Raw genomic sequence first — 20,734 nt, 5'->3', positions numbered from 1 at the left:
AGCAGAATTGTACTCAACTACTATCTGTAACGTCATGGCACAGCATATCCCCTACTCTACAATTACCACCAAGCCAGGGGATCCACCCTGGTTCAGTGAAGAATGCAACCTTCAGTCAGAAATGTCAAGAAGATGATCCATCTCAGCCTCCTCCGGAGGTCCCCAGCATCACAGATGCCAGTCTGGTTCAACAGGTGCCTGGTAACCTTAGTACTTCAACTAAGCTGCCACACCTCATGTATGATCCTTCACTGTTAGTAAACCTTCAAAGGTTGTCAGAAATGAACCTGAACTACTTGCCTGGACCTTCCAGCAGGGGTCACCAGATAGTATTTAGTGGAAACTTTCCATTCCCCAGCCCAGGAATGCAGAGGCCAACAGTAACAGCCCCAACTGAGTTCAATGAACTCAGCACAAACGTACAATCCCAAGATTAAAGCATCAACACTGTCTAAATGGATTACAATTAGAATGAAATGGTAAACCCCCAGGAGTCTGTACCAGTTCTCTGGAAGAACAACTCAACTTGTCCCACTCTCCCATCCTTTCACCATAGCCCTACAATATTTTTTTCTCTTCAGATAATCATCCAATTCCCATTTGAAAGCAACAATTGAATCAGCCTCCACCACATTCTTGGACAGTACATTCCAGAGCCTAACTACTCATTGTGTAAATAAAGCTTTTCCTCACATAACATAGAAAGATAGGACTTAGGAACACTTTGAGCCTGCTCCGCCATTCAATAAGATCATGGCTCAACTGATTGTGTCTCAACTCCACTTTGACATCTGCCCGCCATGACCTTTGACTCCCTTGTCTATCAAAATCTGTCTAACTCTGCTTTGAATAAATTCAATGACACAGCCTCCACTGCTTTCTAGGGAAGAGAATTTCACATATGACCCACTGAGAGAAAGAAATTCTCATCATATCCATCTTAAATGGTAGATCTCTGATTCTTAAATGATGTCCCCTGGTTATGGTCTCTTCCACAAGTTGAAACATCCTTGCAGTATCTACCCATCAATTCCCCTCAGGATCTTATATGTTTCAATAAGACCACATCTGATTCTTTAAAACTCCAGTCAGTATAGACCCAAACTGTTCAACATTTCTTCATAAGATAAGCCCCTCATCCCATGAATGAGTCAAGTGAACCTTCCCTGAACTGTTTCTAACAAAATTATATCTTTTCTTCAAATAAGGAGGCCAAAACTGTACATAGTATTCCAGATGTGGTCTCACCAAGGCCCTGCATAGCTGCTGTAAATCTTCCCCACGTTTATATTCCATTCCCCTTACAATAAATGTCACCATTCCAATTGCCTTCCTAAGCACTTGCTGTACCTGCATATTCACTTTTGGTGAATCATGCACCAGGAGACCCCAGATCCCTCTGTACCACTGAGTTCTGCAAACTCTCTTCATTTAAATAATATACTGCTTTTGTATTCTTCCTGCCAAAATGGACAAGTTCACATTTTCCCACATTATACTCAATCTATCAAATTTTTGCCCATTCACTTAACCTGTTTATACCCCTTTGCAGACTCTCTACCTCCTCTTTATAACTTACTTTCCTACCTATCTTGGTGTCATCAGCAAATTTAGCTATCATACATTCAGTCCCTTCAAGCAAATCATTGAAATATACTGTAAACGGTTGAGGCACCAGCACTGATCCTGTGGCACTCCACTTGTTACAGCTTACCAATCCATAAAAGACCCATTTATCCTAACTGTCTGGTTCTTGTTAGCTAACCAATCCTTTACCCATGTTAATATGTTAACCCCTACAACATGTGCTCTTATCTTGTGTAGTAACCTTTGATGTGGCACATTATCAAATGCATTCTGGAAATCTAAGCACACCACATCTAATCTACCAGTTCCTCTTTATCTACCTTGCTTGTTACTTCCTCAGAAAACTCTAATAAATTAGTTAAATAAAATTTTCTTTTCACAAACCCATGTTGATTTTGCCTGATCAAATTATGGTTTTAATAGTATCCAGCTATAACTTCCTTAATAATGGATTCTAGCAACTTCCCTACGACAGACGTCACAGGCAGGAGGGAGATTAGTTTAAACAGCCCTGATTTCTCCTCTCACCACCCATCCATAAAGAGAAAGATGTTTTGATTTTGATCCCCCCCCTCCCACCCCCGGCCTTTATAAGCAGTGACGTATTCCCACCCCTTTGGTTTTGGTGGGATCCAATTTCTAATAATAACCCCACAGCAAACTCAAAAAAGGGTGAACGCAGAGTGTTAGTTTATTTGTACACTCAAACATGGGTGGAGGGTAGTAATGTTGCCTTATTTTCATTCATACAATAAAAGAAGGGGAAAGCGTTACAGGGCAAAGACCACAGAGTAAAGAATTGTTTCATGTCAGTCCCGAGTCCAGAATCAAAGCCCAATGGTGTATTCCTTCACAGAGGTCGGCAGGGTGAACTGATGCTGGATAATTCACTTTTCCAGTAGGGTTGGCTTCCATAAGATAAGCATATGGAGGTGAATCAGTCTTGTAGGCAATGATGCAGATGTTCAGAAGTTCAAGCAGAAATAGTGTAGCTGGGGCCAGGCATTCAAATCTGGACAGAGCCCCTTTTCTATGCTGCTGCTTGGTAGATGGAAGATGGCGGACTAACAATATAACTAGTTCTCCCAGCGTAAAGGGGGTGGGGGGTCATGTCACCTGACTCCTACCTCTCCACTTTGGCTTTGACTCTTCGTCTGGGTTCCTGAGATTGTTAATGTTCCAACCATTAAGAATTTGAAAGGAAGGTTCTGGTGTCCTTTGTCCTAGCAGACAACTCGACTCTGGTTGGCCAATATGGCCTATGAAATGGAGGTGGCCTGTGCATAATCCCCTTTCAATTTGGTCTCTGTAGTCCACAGAGGTCGTTGGCGTCTCTTCAGAGATAATGAGGCACAAGTGTCTGCGACACTGCCCTGATAGCTCTTTTGTTTAGAGTCATAGCCAGACATAGCTTCAGTCATTTTAAAAGGTCATTGTCCAGTTTTAAAATTTTAGAATTTAGCTATGAGGATATATATATTATAAAAATATAGCATGAGGTCTTAACCCCACTACACAGATGTTAAGCTAACTGGGCTATAGTTTCCTGCTTTCTGTCTCTCTCCTTTCTTGCTATTTTTCAATCCAATGAGACCCTTCCAGGATCTAAGGAATTTTGGAAGATTATAACCGATGCATCTACTATCTCTGCAGCCACTTCTTTTAAGATCCTAGGTTACAGACCATGCCGTCCTGGGGACTTGTCAACCTTTAGGTCTAATAGTTTTCCCATGTGATATAACCAATGTCCTGTCCAAGTTTAATTTCCTCTTTTAAATTCAAATACTAAAATATCATCCATATCATTAAATATTAAAATCAGACTAGATTATATCATATATCAGACCATGAGCTGGATTAACTGGACTATCATTTATTTGGATTACATTTGTTGTAAATTGTCCAGCCATTGCATATTAATACTGCCATTGCTTTTCCTTCTATCAAAAGCATCTCTGAGCTAAAAGCTTCTCTTTTGCTTTTTAGCTCACCTTCAGTTTGCAGTAATGCCATTTTCATCACCTAAAAATTTGTGTTGTTTTCATTGTCCTTTCAGTTGTTCCTTTACTACATCCAATGTAATTACTTCTAAATAATAAACATCCCTTATTTTTCATTGCTACCTTAGGTCATATATAAATATTTTCTAATTATTCTAAACAATGCTATTTATGATGCCTATATCTTTAACATTTAGAAGTTTCAATAGCCTAGCGTTGGTCTGATTGTGATATGGGATCTCATACTGTTATAACTTTAGGTTTGGATTTAGATCAGGTTTGTCCAATTGGCAGCCTGTGGGCCACATTATGGCCCATGAAGCCCTTCTTTGTGGCCTCTGGAGCCACTGTTCAAAAGTCAGTAAGACAGGCCAGTAAGTTCAAAATGCAGCTAAGTGAAATTCAAGATTTTGCTAGGGGCTGTTCCTCCAATCACAGACCATTCCTTTCCCTCATTTGCTGCTGATAGGCTCATTAGCGAATGAGGGAGAAAAAGTCTCTGATTGCAGGAGCAGCGAACACCAGCGACAGTGAGTGTGCTGAGGGCTGCAGGGACCAAGGGAAGTGACAGTGTGGTGGGCCTGGAGCCCGGTTAGCGAAGATGAAGTGGACCTGGAGCCTGGGGAGACAAGGTACAGTGGGGCTGGAGGCCGGAAAATCAAGGTGTGGTGGGGCTGGAACCCAGGGAGCCAAGTTGTTGTGGAGCGAGAGCCCAGGGAGTCAAGGTGCGATGGGGCTGGAGCCTGGGGAGCCAAGATATGGCGGGTCTGGTGAGCCAAGTTGTGGTGGTCCTGGGGAGGGCAAAGTTGTGGTGGGCTAAAAAGTGCAGATATGGACCCCTGAGTGGAAAGGTTGGGCAATTCAGATTTAGATATTTCTATTGTGTTTAACATCAATGATCACTCCTCACTGCCTATGGTCCTATTTTGTGCCTGATATCTAAAAATGTAGTGATCTTAGGCATTCTCCAGAAACTCTTGTCATTGTATTTAGCTCAGTGGATATGTCATGATCCCTCTTGTGACTTCCTGGACCTGGAAATATGAAGGAATAAAGGTTCTATTAGACTGTGGCTTAAGCTACAAACTAAGGAAAGGGTTTATTAATAATAGGTAAACATTAGAGCATACAATACAGCAGGTTACAGTAGATTACAAAGCATTTCTACACAAAGAAACATTTCACACGGATGCAACCTGTTATTAATGTAGTCTCAGCTTTCTCTTTCTAGCCACAGACGAATTGATGTAGTGGGAATGTGCTTCCTGACCTATATACCCTCATACCTTTTTAAATTTAAATTTTTAAATACAGAAAATATCAGTACATCTTTCAAAATCATATGTCAAAATTATATGCCAATCCTGCATTTAAATGAATACAGAGAACATCTGCAGTTCCAGGGACTACACTGCAAAGTAACAGCATCCTGGAGGTTAACATTGACCAGAAACTAAACTGGGCCAGCTATATAAATACTGTGGTGAGTAATTCACCTTCTAACTCCTCAAAGCCTGTCCACAATCTACTAGGCTCAAGTCAAGAGTGTGATGGAATACTCTCCACTTGCCTGGATGAGGGCAGCTCCAACAACACTCAAGAAGCTTGAAACCATCCATGACAAAGCAGCCCACTTGATTGGCACCCCATCCACAAACATTCACTCCCTCACCACTGATGCACAGTAGCAACAATGTGTACCACCTACAAGATGCACTGCAGGAACTCACCTAGACTTCTTTGACAGCATCTTCCAAACCCACGACTTCTACCATCTAGAAGGACAAGAGCAGCAGACACATGGGAACACCACCACCTGGAAGTTCCCCACCAAGCCACTCACCATCCTGATTTGGAAATATATCGCTATTCCTTCACAGTTGCTGGGTCAAAATCCTGGAACTCTTTCCATAACACTTCTGTGGGTTTACCTAAACCACATGGACTACAGCAGTTCAAGAAGGCAGCTCAACACTACCTTCTCAAGGGCAATTAGGGATGGGCAATAAATTCTGCTTAGCCAGCAAAGCCCACATCCCATGAATGAATAAAAAGAAGTCCACCTAATAGGTCTCAGACCCAAAAATCATTTGCTAATTGACTGCAAAGTCCTTTCGTCTCAATGGATCTTTAATAAAATGTAGCAAGATGTTCTGCAAAATGGTCATCAATGGAACTACATATTGGCACGAATTTTCCCAGAGAGCAGGGGCAGAACTCACGACATCATCCTGCATCATTTGCGTTTTCAATTCGGCAGAGGCGCAGCTGAGTCAGCTGTGCACTCACCAACCTGTCAACAGCCTACTGAGGCCATTCAAAAATCAATTAAAGCAATTAGTGGACCTGCCCGTCCAACCTTAAGGTTGGCGGGCAGGTCAGGAGTGCAGGCGCCACCTGAAGAAGCATGAAACCTCATCCACAGGCAGGATGAGGTTTCATGACTGAATTAAAAGTTAACATTCACTTTTACTTAAAGTTATGTCCATGTCCCAGCTCATGTGACATTGTCATATGAGGGGACATGGACGGCAAATGAAATTTTCGAGACCCTTTGGGAACCAATCTCCCTGAGGCAACACTCGTTCACATGCGTGGACGAAGGGGCGCACTTGCGCATTTCCCATCCCCCACCTCCCGCCGCCTGCACAGGGAGCTCACAGTGCTTCCGTGTCGACGTCACACTGGGCGGGCATTAATTGGCCTGCCCACGAAAAACGGCAGCGCACCCCCGATCAGGAGTGCCGATCAGAGGGGCGCCCACCCATGTCCACTCCTGCACATCCCCGCCACCCCCCGCCAACGGGGGGAAAATTTTGCCCGTGATCTTAACTGGTTCTGAAAACAAAATCTATTGTCATGAAAAGAATATTCCGTCTATTCAATGAATATGAAAGCCAGGCATCAGGTCTACAGGTCTTGCATATTTCAAGCTAAATTCTGGCCATGGCCACCTCAAAAATTGAAAGATTTTTATACATCAGTATAAAAAATAGGCTTTCTTATGTTCAGAATTTATGACACAAAATTCCAGATTTATCAGAACCTAGCCCACCCCTCTCCTAGGCCAATCTGAATATCTGGCAACTTTGCAGGGAATTGAAGGGAAATGAAAATAACTGAAATTATCAACAAAAACTTGTATCTTGCTCCTCCCTAGTATTTTAATCCTCTCTTGAACCATTATAGTTGCTGGTGGAAAACTGTAGGCTGTAAATGATGTCTCTCCTGCCTAATCTTTCTTTCATGTCTAAAACTCACTGCTTATGACATCACAAAACCATCAACCTTGTGACAGTCAATTTGAAAAACGTGTTAATAAGGTTGCTTGTAACCATGGTCTAAAACTGTTATATATTGTGAGACAATTGCACATGCACAACTTGTACAATGATTTATTCTGGCAAATTTCAAACTAGATTAGAACTTCAGGAGGAGTCTTGTATGTTAATGGTTGTGACGGTAGCCATGAAACATCTCTGGAAAAATCTGTCAGGTTCAGGTGGCTGATTGCCGCAATCTAATTTCCGACTCTGAAACTGCTTCCTAATTGTATTCAGCCGACTGGACTGATTTGGGATTTCTAAAATTTGTTCAGTACCTGCAGAAAAACAAAAGGGCCACATAAATGGTTAAACAGTTTCTGAGATGTTTCTGAAGACCAGGAGAATCCCTAAGTTGGGTTACGGAGTTGGCATAGCGGTTATTAGTCAAGACGGTGCTTGAGCATTTTGAGACGTTTACCTTTGTAATAGTGCTGCGACAAAGGGCGGAATTGTCCCAGATTTGCACAAAGTGTGGTAATTGGTGGGGGGATTAAAGTCGTTTTACCTGCTGGCCACAATGGCAGGTTTTTGAGCCGTAACGTCCCATTCCTGCTTTATTAATTATGCAGCCACAGGAAACACGCCGTCTTTTTGACAGGTGGCCTTAAATTTGCCCACCATGCCATTACCTCACTGTTTCCTCACACAGGACACCATATTTAAACTGCAGCCGCGTGCACACTTCTCAATGCTTACAACCAGGACTGTTCCAGTGAAGACATGGCCCCAAAAGCCAAGAAGAGTGCAGCCCCCTGATTCAGTGACACATCTCTGGGATGCCTTCTGGATACTGTGGAGGCCCATCATGATGTCCTCTACCCCAGCTCTGGTGCAGGAGGCCCATCAGTCTCATCTCTCCGACTTGGGAGGCAGTGGCAGAGGTGGTCAGTGCCAACACAAGAGATCGACCATCCAGTGCAGAAAACTGATGAATGATCTGATCTGTGCCACCTGGGTAAGGCAACCATCCTATCACTCTAAACTCACATACTCACAAGCCCATCACATATTCAGTAGCATCTCACTCACTGCCAGTTCAAGGGATGTCACCACTCACTCTCTCACACACACCTTCACATCTCTATCTTGCTTTATCTCCTCTGGAGACTGCCTCCTCAGCCCTCACCATCTTGAGGCCGCTTGCACAAATCAACATGTGCCCCCACACACACCCTGGAATACCTCCCTTCCCCAGTACAGCCCTTGCCCTGCAGCCTCTTCCCTTGCCTAAGGCCACTTCTCCCCCTTTTCCAAGCAAGGTAGTGACCTGCCCACGAGCCCCTCGAAAAGTGATGTGGTGCTGCCTGCGATGCCTGGTGCTGATGACTGCGAGTGCTACCCAAATCATGGTAGCAAACAAATCGCAAAGTCCCGGGCAAAGTACAGCTTGCTGGGTGCATGTCGCTTATGTATAGCTGTGAAACACGTCAGTGTGCAATTGTGCTAGTGTCCCCGGCTGATCCAGTGTGGGGGATGATTCCGCTGAGCAGGGCTTACTATTGAAATTAAGTTCCCGATGTGCAGCGGTGGGAAACGAGGCCCAACATGGGTGGAGCAGACTGGTTTCACAACAGCGTGAAATTGATTTTTGGCCTTCTCAGCATTTGTCCACCCCCCACCCCGCCTGCTATGACACCCAATGCCAATGGGGCCAGAAAATTCCGCCCAAAGAGCATGACCAGTAGGGAATGGCAACAGTGTGAGTGAAGAAGTTGTGTACTGACACAAAAGTCTACACTTAATCTTTATGACCCTTGCGAGGTCATTGAACATGTTCCTGCACTGAATGGCCATTCCTGTGAGTGTAGCACAAACTGTCTCTGCAATGGATAATAAACACTATCCAGGACATATAGGGAAGACAGTGCAGATCAGAAAATCACCTAACCTTTTTTGTTAAGAAGGTCGTAATTCATAGAATCGATGAAAAAGATCATACACACAATATTCCAATATTTATCATTTTCTCATATGTGTCAATGAGACCCAAAATAATTGCCAGGTTAACTCATCCAGCAATGTACTTGTTGCATTTAGTGCCTCCAGCATTCTACCTGCAAGTTTAACTCCATTTATTGTTCAGTCACTCCTTGGCAAAGTCTTTCCTGATGTCGGTCATAATAATATCCAGGAATTTACCATCAGTGGCGAAGGGACAGCACTCCCCACTGACCTTGATAAAAATTGTACACAAGGACTTAGTGGGCTCTAAAGCATAGATTGTCTCAATTCCAGCATCACTTTGAATTTGGTGCCAGCCATAGGGGATCTGTACAGCAGTCGATCAGGTGACAGACAATCAAAGAAACAAAAATTAACGTAAACTCAAAGAAGCCACATTTCACCTTTTGATTAGGCACTTTATGGCCTATCAGTCTCAACATTTTCAAATCGTACCCTCTGACTCCGATTTTTTGGACAGCTGCTATTGGCAATGATTCTGCTATACCATTTATATCTCCTTTAGATCCATTTTTTCAACATGTCCCATTATCACCCAGTTTTTGTCTTCCATCATCATCCCTTTTGTCATTTAATCTCTCCTGGCTTTCCAACCTATCACAGACCCTCCCTTCTGCTTTTTTTCCTCCCATCCCCTCTTTTCCTACCTCTGTGCTTGCTTAAAATCTTATACATCTCCAAATATTTCCAATTCTGATAAAATGACATTTTACCCACCAGCCGCAATGGCGGGTTTTCAATCTGTATTGTCCTAAACCGGCCACGTTATTTATGCATTCCCAGGAAACACGCTGTTTCCATGGCGGGCGGGCTCTCATTCATCCATCTGCCATCACCCCACCGCTGCATCATGCCAGGCACCATATTTAAAGTCCAGCCACAAACACACATCTCAGAGCTTCCAGCTCACCACTACTGCACGGAAGACATGGCCCTGAAACTGAAGAAGACTGCAGCCTCCAGGTTCAGCGATGCGCCCCTCAAGAGACTTTTGGGTGCTGTGGGGGCCCACTGGAATGTCCGCTATCCCCGATCTGGCCGCAGGATGGGCAGCAAAAGCACTAACCCGGCTTGGGAAGCGGTGGCAGCGGTGGTCAGCGCTTAAAGAGGATGAATGATCTCTTCCGCCACGGTAAGTTGCTCTTCTCATCACTCTCAACTCATACACTTACAAACCCATCACCCATCCACAGGGCCCTCATCCACTGCTGGTCCAAGGGACATCACCATTCACTCTCTCACACTCACCGTCATTGTCCTCATCCTGTCCATGGGACCACTCATCACCCACACAGGCCAGGCCTACTTATCATCTGGCCTGGCAGGGATCCTGCTTATACTTTCTCCATCTCTATTCATCCAGGACAAGCTGGCACACAACAAGAGGGAGAGGTGGCAGACCGATGTCAGAATGCCCAAAATCAAGGTCCTCACCGACTTTGAAAACAGAGCCATCCAGCTGCTGGCAAGGTTTTGGATCAGTCCAATGCTGACAGTGAGGTCGGCGGTTCTCTACCAAGTGAGGGTCCAGCAATGCAACATCCATCAGACAATCATGTTTTGAGTGAAGTGTCCTTTTTCACAGTCCCCTGCCATGTACTAATTAGCTCCCCTTGCTTTTGCAGGCACATCTGCCAAACAGCCTATGGAGTAGACCTGGGGCCTCTAATCAAGCCCTGAAGAAACCTCTGAAGAGGAATCTAGAGGCACTCTCCCTGAAGTCCTATCACAGCGCTCACCCACACCCTCCACCAGTGCAGAGACACACCTTAGCGGGACCTAGCTTTAGAGCAGCCCCGAGATCACAATCTGGTCAGCATATTGGACCATCCGATCTACAGCAGGTGGAGGCAGGGGCTTCCCAGATTTCTGGCACTCGGAGGACTGCTGGAGGCCAGAATTTTGCTGTGTTCAAGTCAGATAACGAGCCTCTGGACTCAGTCATGTCACAGTTACTGGAGCTGCAAAGACAAACTTGGGAACATCAGGAAGGGATGTCCGCTGCACTCCTCAGATTGCAAGACATGATGGAGGAGTCCGTCCACCTTCAGACTGAGGTGATAGTTTTGGCATATAAACGCACCGAGATCAACACTGGTAGGATGGCAGCTACCATGGAGACCTTGGTCTCCAACTTTGCTCCTGCATTGCTGCACAGACCCACCACAATTGCTGATGCCGTAGTTGGCCTCCAACAGTGTGTATGTGAGCTGCTGCATTAGCCTCATTATAGTGTCGCTCTGCTGCAGTCTGAGGCTGCCGCACTGGTGTCATCAGCCACGGTCTCTGTGGGTAGCCCTTATGACCAAGGAGCCAACCCTGCAGCTTCTGTGGATCCTGGAACCGATCTGTGACTGACTGAGGATGTAGGCATCGAGCACACTCCCTGGAAACCGTGTGCACACCTGCAGGATGCGTTTCTGGTGGTCACACAGCAGCTGCACATTCAGCAAATGGATGCCCTTGCAGTTGATGACCGTGTGTTGTGATGGAGACCTGAGCGCCACATGAATACAGTTGATGCACCCTGCACCTGTGGGAAACCCGAGATTTGGGCAAATTCAATCGCTCTTGCTTCCTGGCGGTCCTGGTCCCAGGCAAAGTGCATAAAGTTGTCTGCCCTCATGAAGATAGCATCCATCACGTCATGGATGCATTTGTGGGTGGAGGCTTGTGAGTGGTCACCTATGGAGCCCTGAAAGGAGCCACTGGCAGTGGATGCCCTCATTGTCCCCATGGTGCCAAATCCTGCAGTAGCTGGCAGATGTGACCGACCTGTTCCCTCAACATGTGCAGTCTTTGGTAACACTGGTTCTCAGTCATCTGCAGGAATGAAAGACACTTGGTTGTTGCTAGGTGCCAGCCTGCGACAGCTCGCTGTGGCTCTTGGGCGGTTTGTGCGGGAGCCCCAGCCGCCCCTCCTGAGGCTGCTGCTCCTGCCTCTGCACAGCCAGGAGCCTCAGTCATTCTTTCCTCCGTCATCCTCACGCTCTGTAGGCCATCAGGCATACAGCTAGTTCACCAGGCTCCATGATCCTGATGTACTCCTCACGCAGATGCAAAACAGAGACACATGGTTAAGTATGACGGCCCCTTAAAGCTTCCCAGGAAGTGCTGACCACCACTTGGATGGCCAGAAATTAGTACACTATGTGGTTGGCCTGTTAGTTTGAACCATGGGAGAGAGTGGTCCAAACCGGGATGCTGACATTGCAAGGGGCTGTGAGCACCTCCAGTGACTGCTCCATGGCCAGCTTTAGCGAGGAGATTGTACAATGTGTGCAGTCGTCCAATTGTTCTGCTGTCCACTAAAGTGCTCATGAATCTGCATATTGTCCGCTCACAGGATCATGCCCAATGCCAGCGGGCATGGAAAAGTCTGCCTATTGACTCTGTTTCTCTCTCCACACATGCTGTCTAACCTGCTAGGTATTTTGAGCATTTTCTATTTTTATCTCAGATTTTCAGCATCCACAGTATTTTCTGCACCAAAAAGTCTGATCATTACCTTCTCTGATTTATGTTCTGCTGCTTTGGTTATGCAGCTCAGTGTTCTATTGGAGTTGTTGAATAATGCCATACATAGATTGAATATGTTCAGTGCTGAGTCGACTAAGACTCCTTTCAGCTTCATCCTTAGCTATTTCAAAGCTATAAGATCTTAAGAAATAGTAGCAGGAGTAGGCCATTCATTTGACGGGCAGCGAAAAATCACTGTTGATTAATACATTAATGGCCTTAATAGGCCTCTTAATTGTCGGCGGGCGTGCTGCCGACTCTTACACATGCCCACTGACTGAAATATTGAGCGAGTGTGCGATGATGGCGGGACACTTGGCCAATGACATCACGAGCTATTTCACACTCGAGCATGTTGGGGGCATGCCTGCACCCTGAGCGAAAAATTATGCCCTATATGTTTCAATGAGATAAAGTCTCATTTTTCTAAACTCCAATGAATATTATAGGCCTGATCTGCTCAACATTTCTTATAAGACAGTCCTTTTATCTCAGGAATCAGCTAAGTGAACTTTCTCTGAACTGCTTCTAATGAATTGTATCCCTCCGTACGCAAGGAGACAAAAACTGTACACAGTATTCCAGATGCAGTTTCACTAAGGCCTTGTAGCAACACTTCCCTACTTTTATATTCTATTCCCCTTGCAATAAATGCCAACATTCCTCTTGCATTTTCAATCACTTGCTGTAGCTGCATGCTAGCTTTTTGTGATTCATGTACAAGGACACTCAGATCCCTCTGCACTGTAGCATTCTACAATCTCTCTCAATTTATATAACATTCTGCCTTTCCACTCTTCCTACCAAAATGGATAAGCTTATATTTTCCCACATTAAAACTGTCAAAGTTTTGCCCAGTCACTTAACCTATCTATAACCCTTTGCAAAGTCTTTGGCCTGGATTCTCCGGCTGCGCTGTGGCGGGACCCACCGCGGGAGATTTGGTGGCCTAACCAAAAGCCCACTGACTTTCAGCGGGACCAGACAGTCCTGGGGGTAGGTGGGGCTGGAAAATCCCGCTCTTTGTGTCCTCTTCACAACTTGTTTTCCGATCGATCTTTGTATTGTCAGCAAATTTAGCTACCATACACTTGGTCCCTTCATCCAAGTCATTCATACAGATTATAAATAGTTGAGGCCTGAGCACTGATCCCTGTGACATGTTAGCTAGCCCAAAAATGACCCATTTGTCCTGACTCTTTGTTTCCTATTAGCTAACCAATCCTCTATCCATGCTAATATATCACCCCCAACACCATGAGCTGTTAATGTGTGTAGCAACCTTTGATAGGGCACCTTATCAAATGCTTTTTGGAAATCCAAATACACCACATCTACAGGTCCCCGATTATCCACCAAGTTTGTTACTTCTTCAAATAACTCTAATTAATTAAACAAACACAATTTCTCTTTCACAAAATTATGTTGACTCTCCCTGATTGCGTTACAATTTTCTAAATGTCTTACTATTATCTCTTTAATAATGGATTCCAGCATTTTCCCTATGACAGATGGTGGGCTAACTAGTCTACAGTCTCCTGCCTTCTGTCTCCAATCCCTTCTTGAATAGAAGTGTTACACTTGCGGTTTTCCAATCCACTGAGACCTTTCCAGAATCCAGGGAATTTTGGAAGACTGCAACTAATGCATCCAGTATCTCTGCAGTCTCTTCTTTTAAGACCTTAGATCATCAGGTCCAGAATACTTGTAATCCTTCAGTCCCAATAGTTTTTCAAGTATCTTTTCCCGAGTGGTCATGATTGTTTTAAGTTCCTCCCTCCCTTTTCCTTCTTGATTTTCAACTATTTATAGGATGCTTTTTCTGTTTTCTAGAGTGAAAGCTGGAGGCTGGTTAGCTCTGCTGGCTAGAGTGTGGTTCAGAATAATGTCAACAGCACAGGTTCAATTCCCATTCTGGCTGAAATAGATCTGCCTCCTTGGTTGCCCATGCAGGATGTCAAGGGGTACACCCAAGGCCATATAACCAATTGTCTCTCTCTAAAAGAGCAAAACACTTGTGGACTATGGCTGATTTTCTACCTACCTACAGTGAAGACTGATACCCGTTCAAAGCTTCTGTTGTTTCCTATTATTAATTCACCAGTCTCACCCTCTAAGGGACCAACACTCGCTTTAGCCATTCATTTGCTTTTTTTTCTTGTAGAAACTCTTACTGTCTGTTTTTATATTTCTAGCTAGCTTTCTGTCAGTTTTTATTTAGTTATTCTCCGCTGGTTTCTAAAATGTGTCCGATCTTCTGACCTACCACTAATCTTGCAATATTGTACGCATTTTCTTTCAATTTGACATGATCCTTAACTTCCTTAATTAGCCACGGATGGTGCATCCTTCTCATAGAGTCTTCCTTTCTCAGTGGAATATATCTTTGTTGAGAGTTATAAACTATCTCCTTAAATGGCTGCCACTGCTTCTCTACCATCCTACCTTTTAACCCAATCTACTTTAGCCAACTTTGTCTTCATATCCTTGTAATTGCCTTTGTTTATGCTTAAGACACTTGTCTTAGGCCTATGTTTCTCACCCTCAAACTGAATGTGAAATTCTATCACATTATAATCACTGTTGCCTAGAAGCTCCTCTACTATGAGGTCGTTAATTAATCTTGTCTCATTACACATTACCAGATCTAAAATACCCTGCTCCCTGGATGGGTCTAGAACATATTGCTCTAAGAAATTATCCCCAATACACTTTATGAACTCATCTGCCAGGCTACCTTTGCCAATTTGACTTTTTTCTTAATTCATTCACGGGATGTGGGATTTGCTGGCTGGGCCAGCATTTATTGCCCAAGCCTAGTTGCCCTTGAGAAGGTGGTGGTGAGCTGCCTTCATGAACTGCTGCGCTCCACATGGTGTAGGTACACCCACAGTGCTGTTAGGAAAGAAGTTCCAGGATTTTGACCCAGCGACAGTGAAGGAATGGTGATATATTTCCAAGTCAGGATGGTAAGTTATTTGGAGGGGAACCTCCAGGTGGTGGTGTTCCCATCTGTCTGCTGCCCTTGTCCTTCTAGATGGTAGTGGTTGTGGGTTTGAAAGGTGCTGTCGAAGGAGCTTTGGTGAATTCCTGCAGCAATTTGTCCAATCTGTATGAAGGTTAAAATCATCCACAATTATTGCTGTACTTTTCTTTCAAGCTTCCATTATTTTTTCAAGCATACTCTGTCCTGCAGTGTAAATATTGTTAAGAGGCTTATAAACCACTCCCACAAGTGACTTATTTCCTTTGCTATTTCTTATCTCTGCCCAGGTTGATTCTACATCTTGCTCTTCTAAACCAACGTCATCTCTCAATACTGTAATAATCTCATCCTTTAATACCAGGACGACCTCACCACCTTTTCTTTTTTTCCTATCCTTCTGAAATGTTAAATACCCTTGAATATTCAAGTTCCAGGCTTGGTCATCTTGTGATCACATCTCTGTAATGGCTATCAGATCATGCTTATTTATTTCTAGTTGTGAAATCAATTCATCCGTTTTGTTATGAATACCGCATGCATTCAGTTACAGAGCCTTTAATTCCGTCTTCTTAGCATTCTTTCACACTCTGACCTTATCTGCTGGTGCACTCTTAAGTTTATATGCTCTGTCTCTTCCAGTCATACTCTGGTTATTATTACTTGTATCATTACTTTGCCTATTACCTTATCCTTACTTTTAAACTTATCAAATCTCTCCTCATGTGATTTAGTTTAAAGGCCCCTCTACAACCCTAGTTAGTCAACTTGCCAGGACACTGGTCCCAGCACGATTCAGGTGGCAGTTATCTCAATGGTACAGCTCCTGCTTTCCCCAGTTCTGGTGCCAGTATCCCATGAATCAAAATCCATTTCTCCCACATCAACATTTGAGCCATGCATTCAATTCTCTGATCATATTTAGCCTATGTCAATTCACTCGTGGCTCTGATAGTAATCGAGAGATTATGACCTTTGTGGTTCTGCTTTTTAATTTAGCCCTTAACTACTAATAATCCCTAAACAGAGCCTCTTTCCTAGTCCTGTTGTTCATACCTACATGACAACTGGATTCTTCCCTTCCCACTGCAAATTGCTCTCTAGCCCTGAACATATGTCCCAAACCCTGGCACCGGGCAGATAACACAGCCTTTGGAACTCACGCTCTCAGCTTCAGAGAAGAGTGTCTATCTCCCTAACTATACTGTTCCCTATTGATGGCATGCATGTGTTTTCTAGTTTTCCTTCCAATGTGCAGTGTGTCTCTGTATTAAAATTCATCTGCAGTTATCCAATGCCCAGTTATCCAATTTGTTTTGTAATTTCCAAGCTGCCTCCTTCAATTGCATTGCTTCTTCTATTTGTCATCATGTCATCATGTGCAAATTGGTTCAATCAATAATATCCAACTTTCAGTGACTGGCAGTCAATGCACTTTACAACATATACACTTATTTACATTTAACAAAAGGCAATAATATAAAATTAAATTACACACACTTGTACTAAATGGGTGTTATTAATGTAAATTGCATCAATATTGATAACTACCATATGGATAGCAGGATGGCAATGTTCGATCGCTTCACAACTAATAAATTACTGCAAAAGGATTTGTCATGCAAAAATATTATACTGAAATCAATTACTGTGAAGAATTAAATACCCACTAAATTATGCATCCACAAATCAGTATCAGTCCAGCTGACTACCTTCCATTCATGATCAGTGTATGTACACCTCATATATTAATATTTAAGCAATAGATAAGGTGATTAGATTTAATGTACTTGTTTATTACGTTGCTGTTTGTATTTCTCCAGCACAAATTAAAAGCAGTGCAGCAGCATTACTATATGAACTGAGATCCAGTGTTATAATGATTATTTTAGAAGTGGGTATGCTGTCAATCTCTAGACTGTGAGGGTCAGGTACATCCTAACCCATAAATATTCAATTTTGGGCACTTTGGGCAGAATCTTATCACCTTTGAAAATATTCTTCCATCAGTAACAAACACATGTCCCGTTCCTGAGGTTTTTTTGAGACCTGCTCGCCTGTGCAATCTTCCATGAGGCAGCTCTTAATTGGTCACCTAAAAGAGCCCAGTCCAATCAGTGGGCCTGCAGCTTTGACAGGCCGGCAGCTCTACAGGGATAAGTGGATGCTGCTTAGGCAAGAAAGAGAGCGTAAGGGCACTTCAATAAGAAAATACCTTCAAGGGCGCGCATCCAATTTAAAAATGATGTGAGCCAAAGCTGGTAACTGGCCACTCAGAACAGAGGGGAAACTCTGGTGGAGGGAGCCATTAGGGTCGCAGGTGTGGACCTTCCTACTCACGGCTCCATCATTGGAGTGCAGAGCCTCCATCTCCAATGGCCATCCAGCCAGGAGGTTGCATCTGCTGAACTACCAGGCATGGCACTCAGTGAGAGGCCGCTCTGACACCGGGAAAGTTTCAGCTGAGTCCTCCCCACCCCCCCAATGAGCCTCCTAATTGCTAGTTACTGGTTACCCAGTGATGCCGGGCAGAAAACCATTACCAGCATGACCCCTCCCTGGCAAAATCATCCGGAGGCCGGTTAGGGTCAAATCAGTTCCTATTTCCCTCCTGGTCCTGTCGCCAACCCACCTCCACAGGCCTTATAAGATTTTGCCCTTTATTTGCTGCAGTGTCAGTATTTTTCATACAAGCTATTAGAATCAAGTGAGCATAATAGGAAACCATGATCACTAATACTGATTTGTCACGTTTTCAAACATTCAGGCCACCTCATGATCTTGCTCTGGATTACATCTTTCAATGGCCAGGTGCTTGAGGAGAGTACAGGACTTGGATGCAGCCTGGGGAAAAGCTCAGGATCTAGAGGCAGCCTGGGCGATAGCTCCAACCTGGAAGCGTGAGGGCTGGATGTGAGTTTGACATGAGAATGTCTGGAAGAGAATTCAACACTTGAAAATGGGTTAAGGAAAGAAAGCTTGAGAGCAAAAGGTTGCCTAAGGCAGTGTACAAGACCTGAAGGTTGCCTGCAAGACACATCAAGTCCTGGAGAAGAGGTTGAGACCTGGAGAAGCTGAGGAAGAAGTTGTGACATGGAAGGGACTTGGAGAAGTCACTACAATCTGGAGGCGCACTCCTCCAAGACTCCAGCCTCGGAAAAATGCACCTCCAGATTCCAGCCTTCATGTTTGGATCCACACTCTATCATAGATATCTCTGATATTCAGCATTCCTTGAGTAAAATCCAATGAGACATGACCTGTGAGAGTGCTCTGGATCTATGGGAGGGAAGAGCTTGTAGTCTGAAGTTAACCTGGAGGAGAGCTCCGAACTTAGAGAAAACGCCTAGGAGTGCTTGGAAGATTCCTGGAGGCGGCGATGGAAGATCTAATATAGGAATCTGCAGTCAGCCTGGAGAACCAATTCAAAAATGTAACCGTCCCATCCTGAGATCCATACTCAGTGCCATGCGCCGCCATATGAACACACTCGACCTCTCCCTCCAGCAGCACCGCCGTACCCTTTTCCAAAGCTGCGCGTGCCCCCAGTTTCATTTTATTCTTCGTCTCATCTGACGCCTCAACAAGAAACTTTTTCTCTTTCTCTCAAGTGCTAAGGAACACAAGCTCCAACAACTCATCGACACCAACACCCATCTAGGACCCTCCACCCCTGCCTGTCCCTCCGTCCCCACCTCATCTTCCAATCCCAACCCCAGCCGTGTATTCACTATACCCCCTGACCTTCCCCTCTCCAATGCTGAATGTTCAGTGCTCAGCAAAGGACTTAGTTTCATACTCCTACGCCCTCATCTTAATGAATTTCGGGCTCGGCACGATGCTGAACTCTTCTTCCGCCGTCTTCGTCTCCGGGCTCACGTCTTTGGGCAGGAGTCCTCTCCCCGTTCAACGGATCCTTTCACCCACCTGCAATATTCTCCCTCCACCTGGACCCCTCCCTCTGGATTCTTACCTTCTCTTGATCTTTTCATTGAGAACTGTCGGCGTGACATTAGTCGTCTCAATTTCTCTGCTCCTCTCACCCATTCTAATCTCTCTCTCTCTGAACTTACTGCACTCCGTTCTCTCAGGTCCAACCCTGACATCGTCATCAAACCCGCTGACAAGGGTGGTGCTTTTGTTGTCTGGCGCACTGACCTCTACCTCACGGAGGCTGAGCGTCAACTCGCAGACACTTCCTCCTACCTCTCCCTGGACCATGACCCCGCCACTGAACATCAAGCCATTGTTTTCAGGACTGTCACTGACCTCATCTCCTCTGGGGATCTTCCTCTCACAGCTTCCAACCTGATAATCGCCCAACCTCGGACGGCCCGCTTCTACCTCCTACCCAAAATCCACAAACAGAACTGTCCCGGTAGACCGATCGTGTCAGCTTGCTCCTGCCCCAAAGAACTCATTTCTCGTTATCTTGACTCCCTTCTCTCTCCCCTTGTCCAGTCCCTTCCCACCTACGTCCGTGATTCCTCTGACACCTTACGTCACATCAACAATTTCCAGTTCCCTGGCCCCAACCGCTTCCTCTTCACCATGGACGTCCAATCCCTCTACACCTCCATCCCCCACCAGGATGGTCTGAGGGCCCTTAGCTTCTTCCTTGAACAGAGGCCCGAACAATCCCCATCCACCACTACTCTCCTCCGTCTGGCTGAACTTGTTCTCACGCTGAACAATTTCTCCTTCAACTCCTCTCACTTCCTCCAAATAAAAGGTGTAGCTATGGGTACCCGCATGGGCCCCAGCTATGCCTGTCTCTTTATGGGGTACGTGGAACATTCCTTGTTCCAGTCCTACTCCGGCCCCCTTCCACAACACTTTCTCCGATACATCGATGATTACTTCGGTGCTGCTTCATGCTCTCGTCGGGACTTGGAAAAAATTTATTAATTTTGCTTCCAATCTCCACCCCTCCATCATTTTCACGTGGTCCATCTCTGACACTTCCCTTCCCTTCCTTGACCTCGCTGTCTCAATCTCTGGTGATAGACTGTCCACCAATATCCATTACAAGCCTACCGACTCCCACAGCTACCTTGACTACAGCTCCTCACACCCTGTTTCCTGTAAGGACTCCATCCCATTCTCTCAGTTCCTTCGCCTCCGTCGCATCTATTCCGATGATGCTACCTTCAAAAACAGTTCTTCTGACATGTCCTCCTTCTTCCTTAACTGAGGTTTTCACCCACGGTCGTTGACAGGGCCCTCAACCGTGTCCAGCCCATCTCCCACGCATCCGCCCTCACGCCCTCCCAGAAACATGATAGGGTCCCCCTTGTCCTCACTTATCACCCCACCAGCCTCCGCATTCAAAGGATCATCCTCCGCCATTTCCGCCA

The 20,734-nt window shown here is 45.0% G+C and overlaps 1 protein-coding gene across 1 annotated transcript in view; it reads right to left on the bottom strand.

Annotated features, from left to right (window-relative positions):
- Positions 1-7,015: 7,015 nt before the first annotated feature.
- The window catches only part of LOC121288813 (protein shisa-like-2A), a 39,808-nt gene continuing 26,089 nt past the window's right edge, over positions 7,016-20,734 (bottom strand). Inside the window, exon 3 of the mRNA XM_041207557.1 lies at positions 7,016-7,188. Coding sequence (XP_041063491.1) covers positions 7,016-7,188 — 173 coding nt within the window. The remainder of the gene's footprint in view (positions 7,189-20,734) is intronic.

The sequence above is a fragment of the Carcharodon carcharias genome, chromosome 16 (genome assembly GCF_017639515.1).
Source record: "Carcharodon carcharias isolate sCarCar2 chromosome 16, sCarCar2.pri, whole genome shotgun sequence".
In the NCBI taxonomy this organism is placed as follows: domain Eukaryota; kingdom Metazoa; phylum Chordata; class Chondrichthyes; order Lamniformes; family Lamnidae; genus Carcharodon; species Carcharodon carcharias.
Note: the sequence above shows the minus strand (reverse complement) of the source record. Positions and strands in the feature narration are given on the sequence as shown.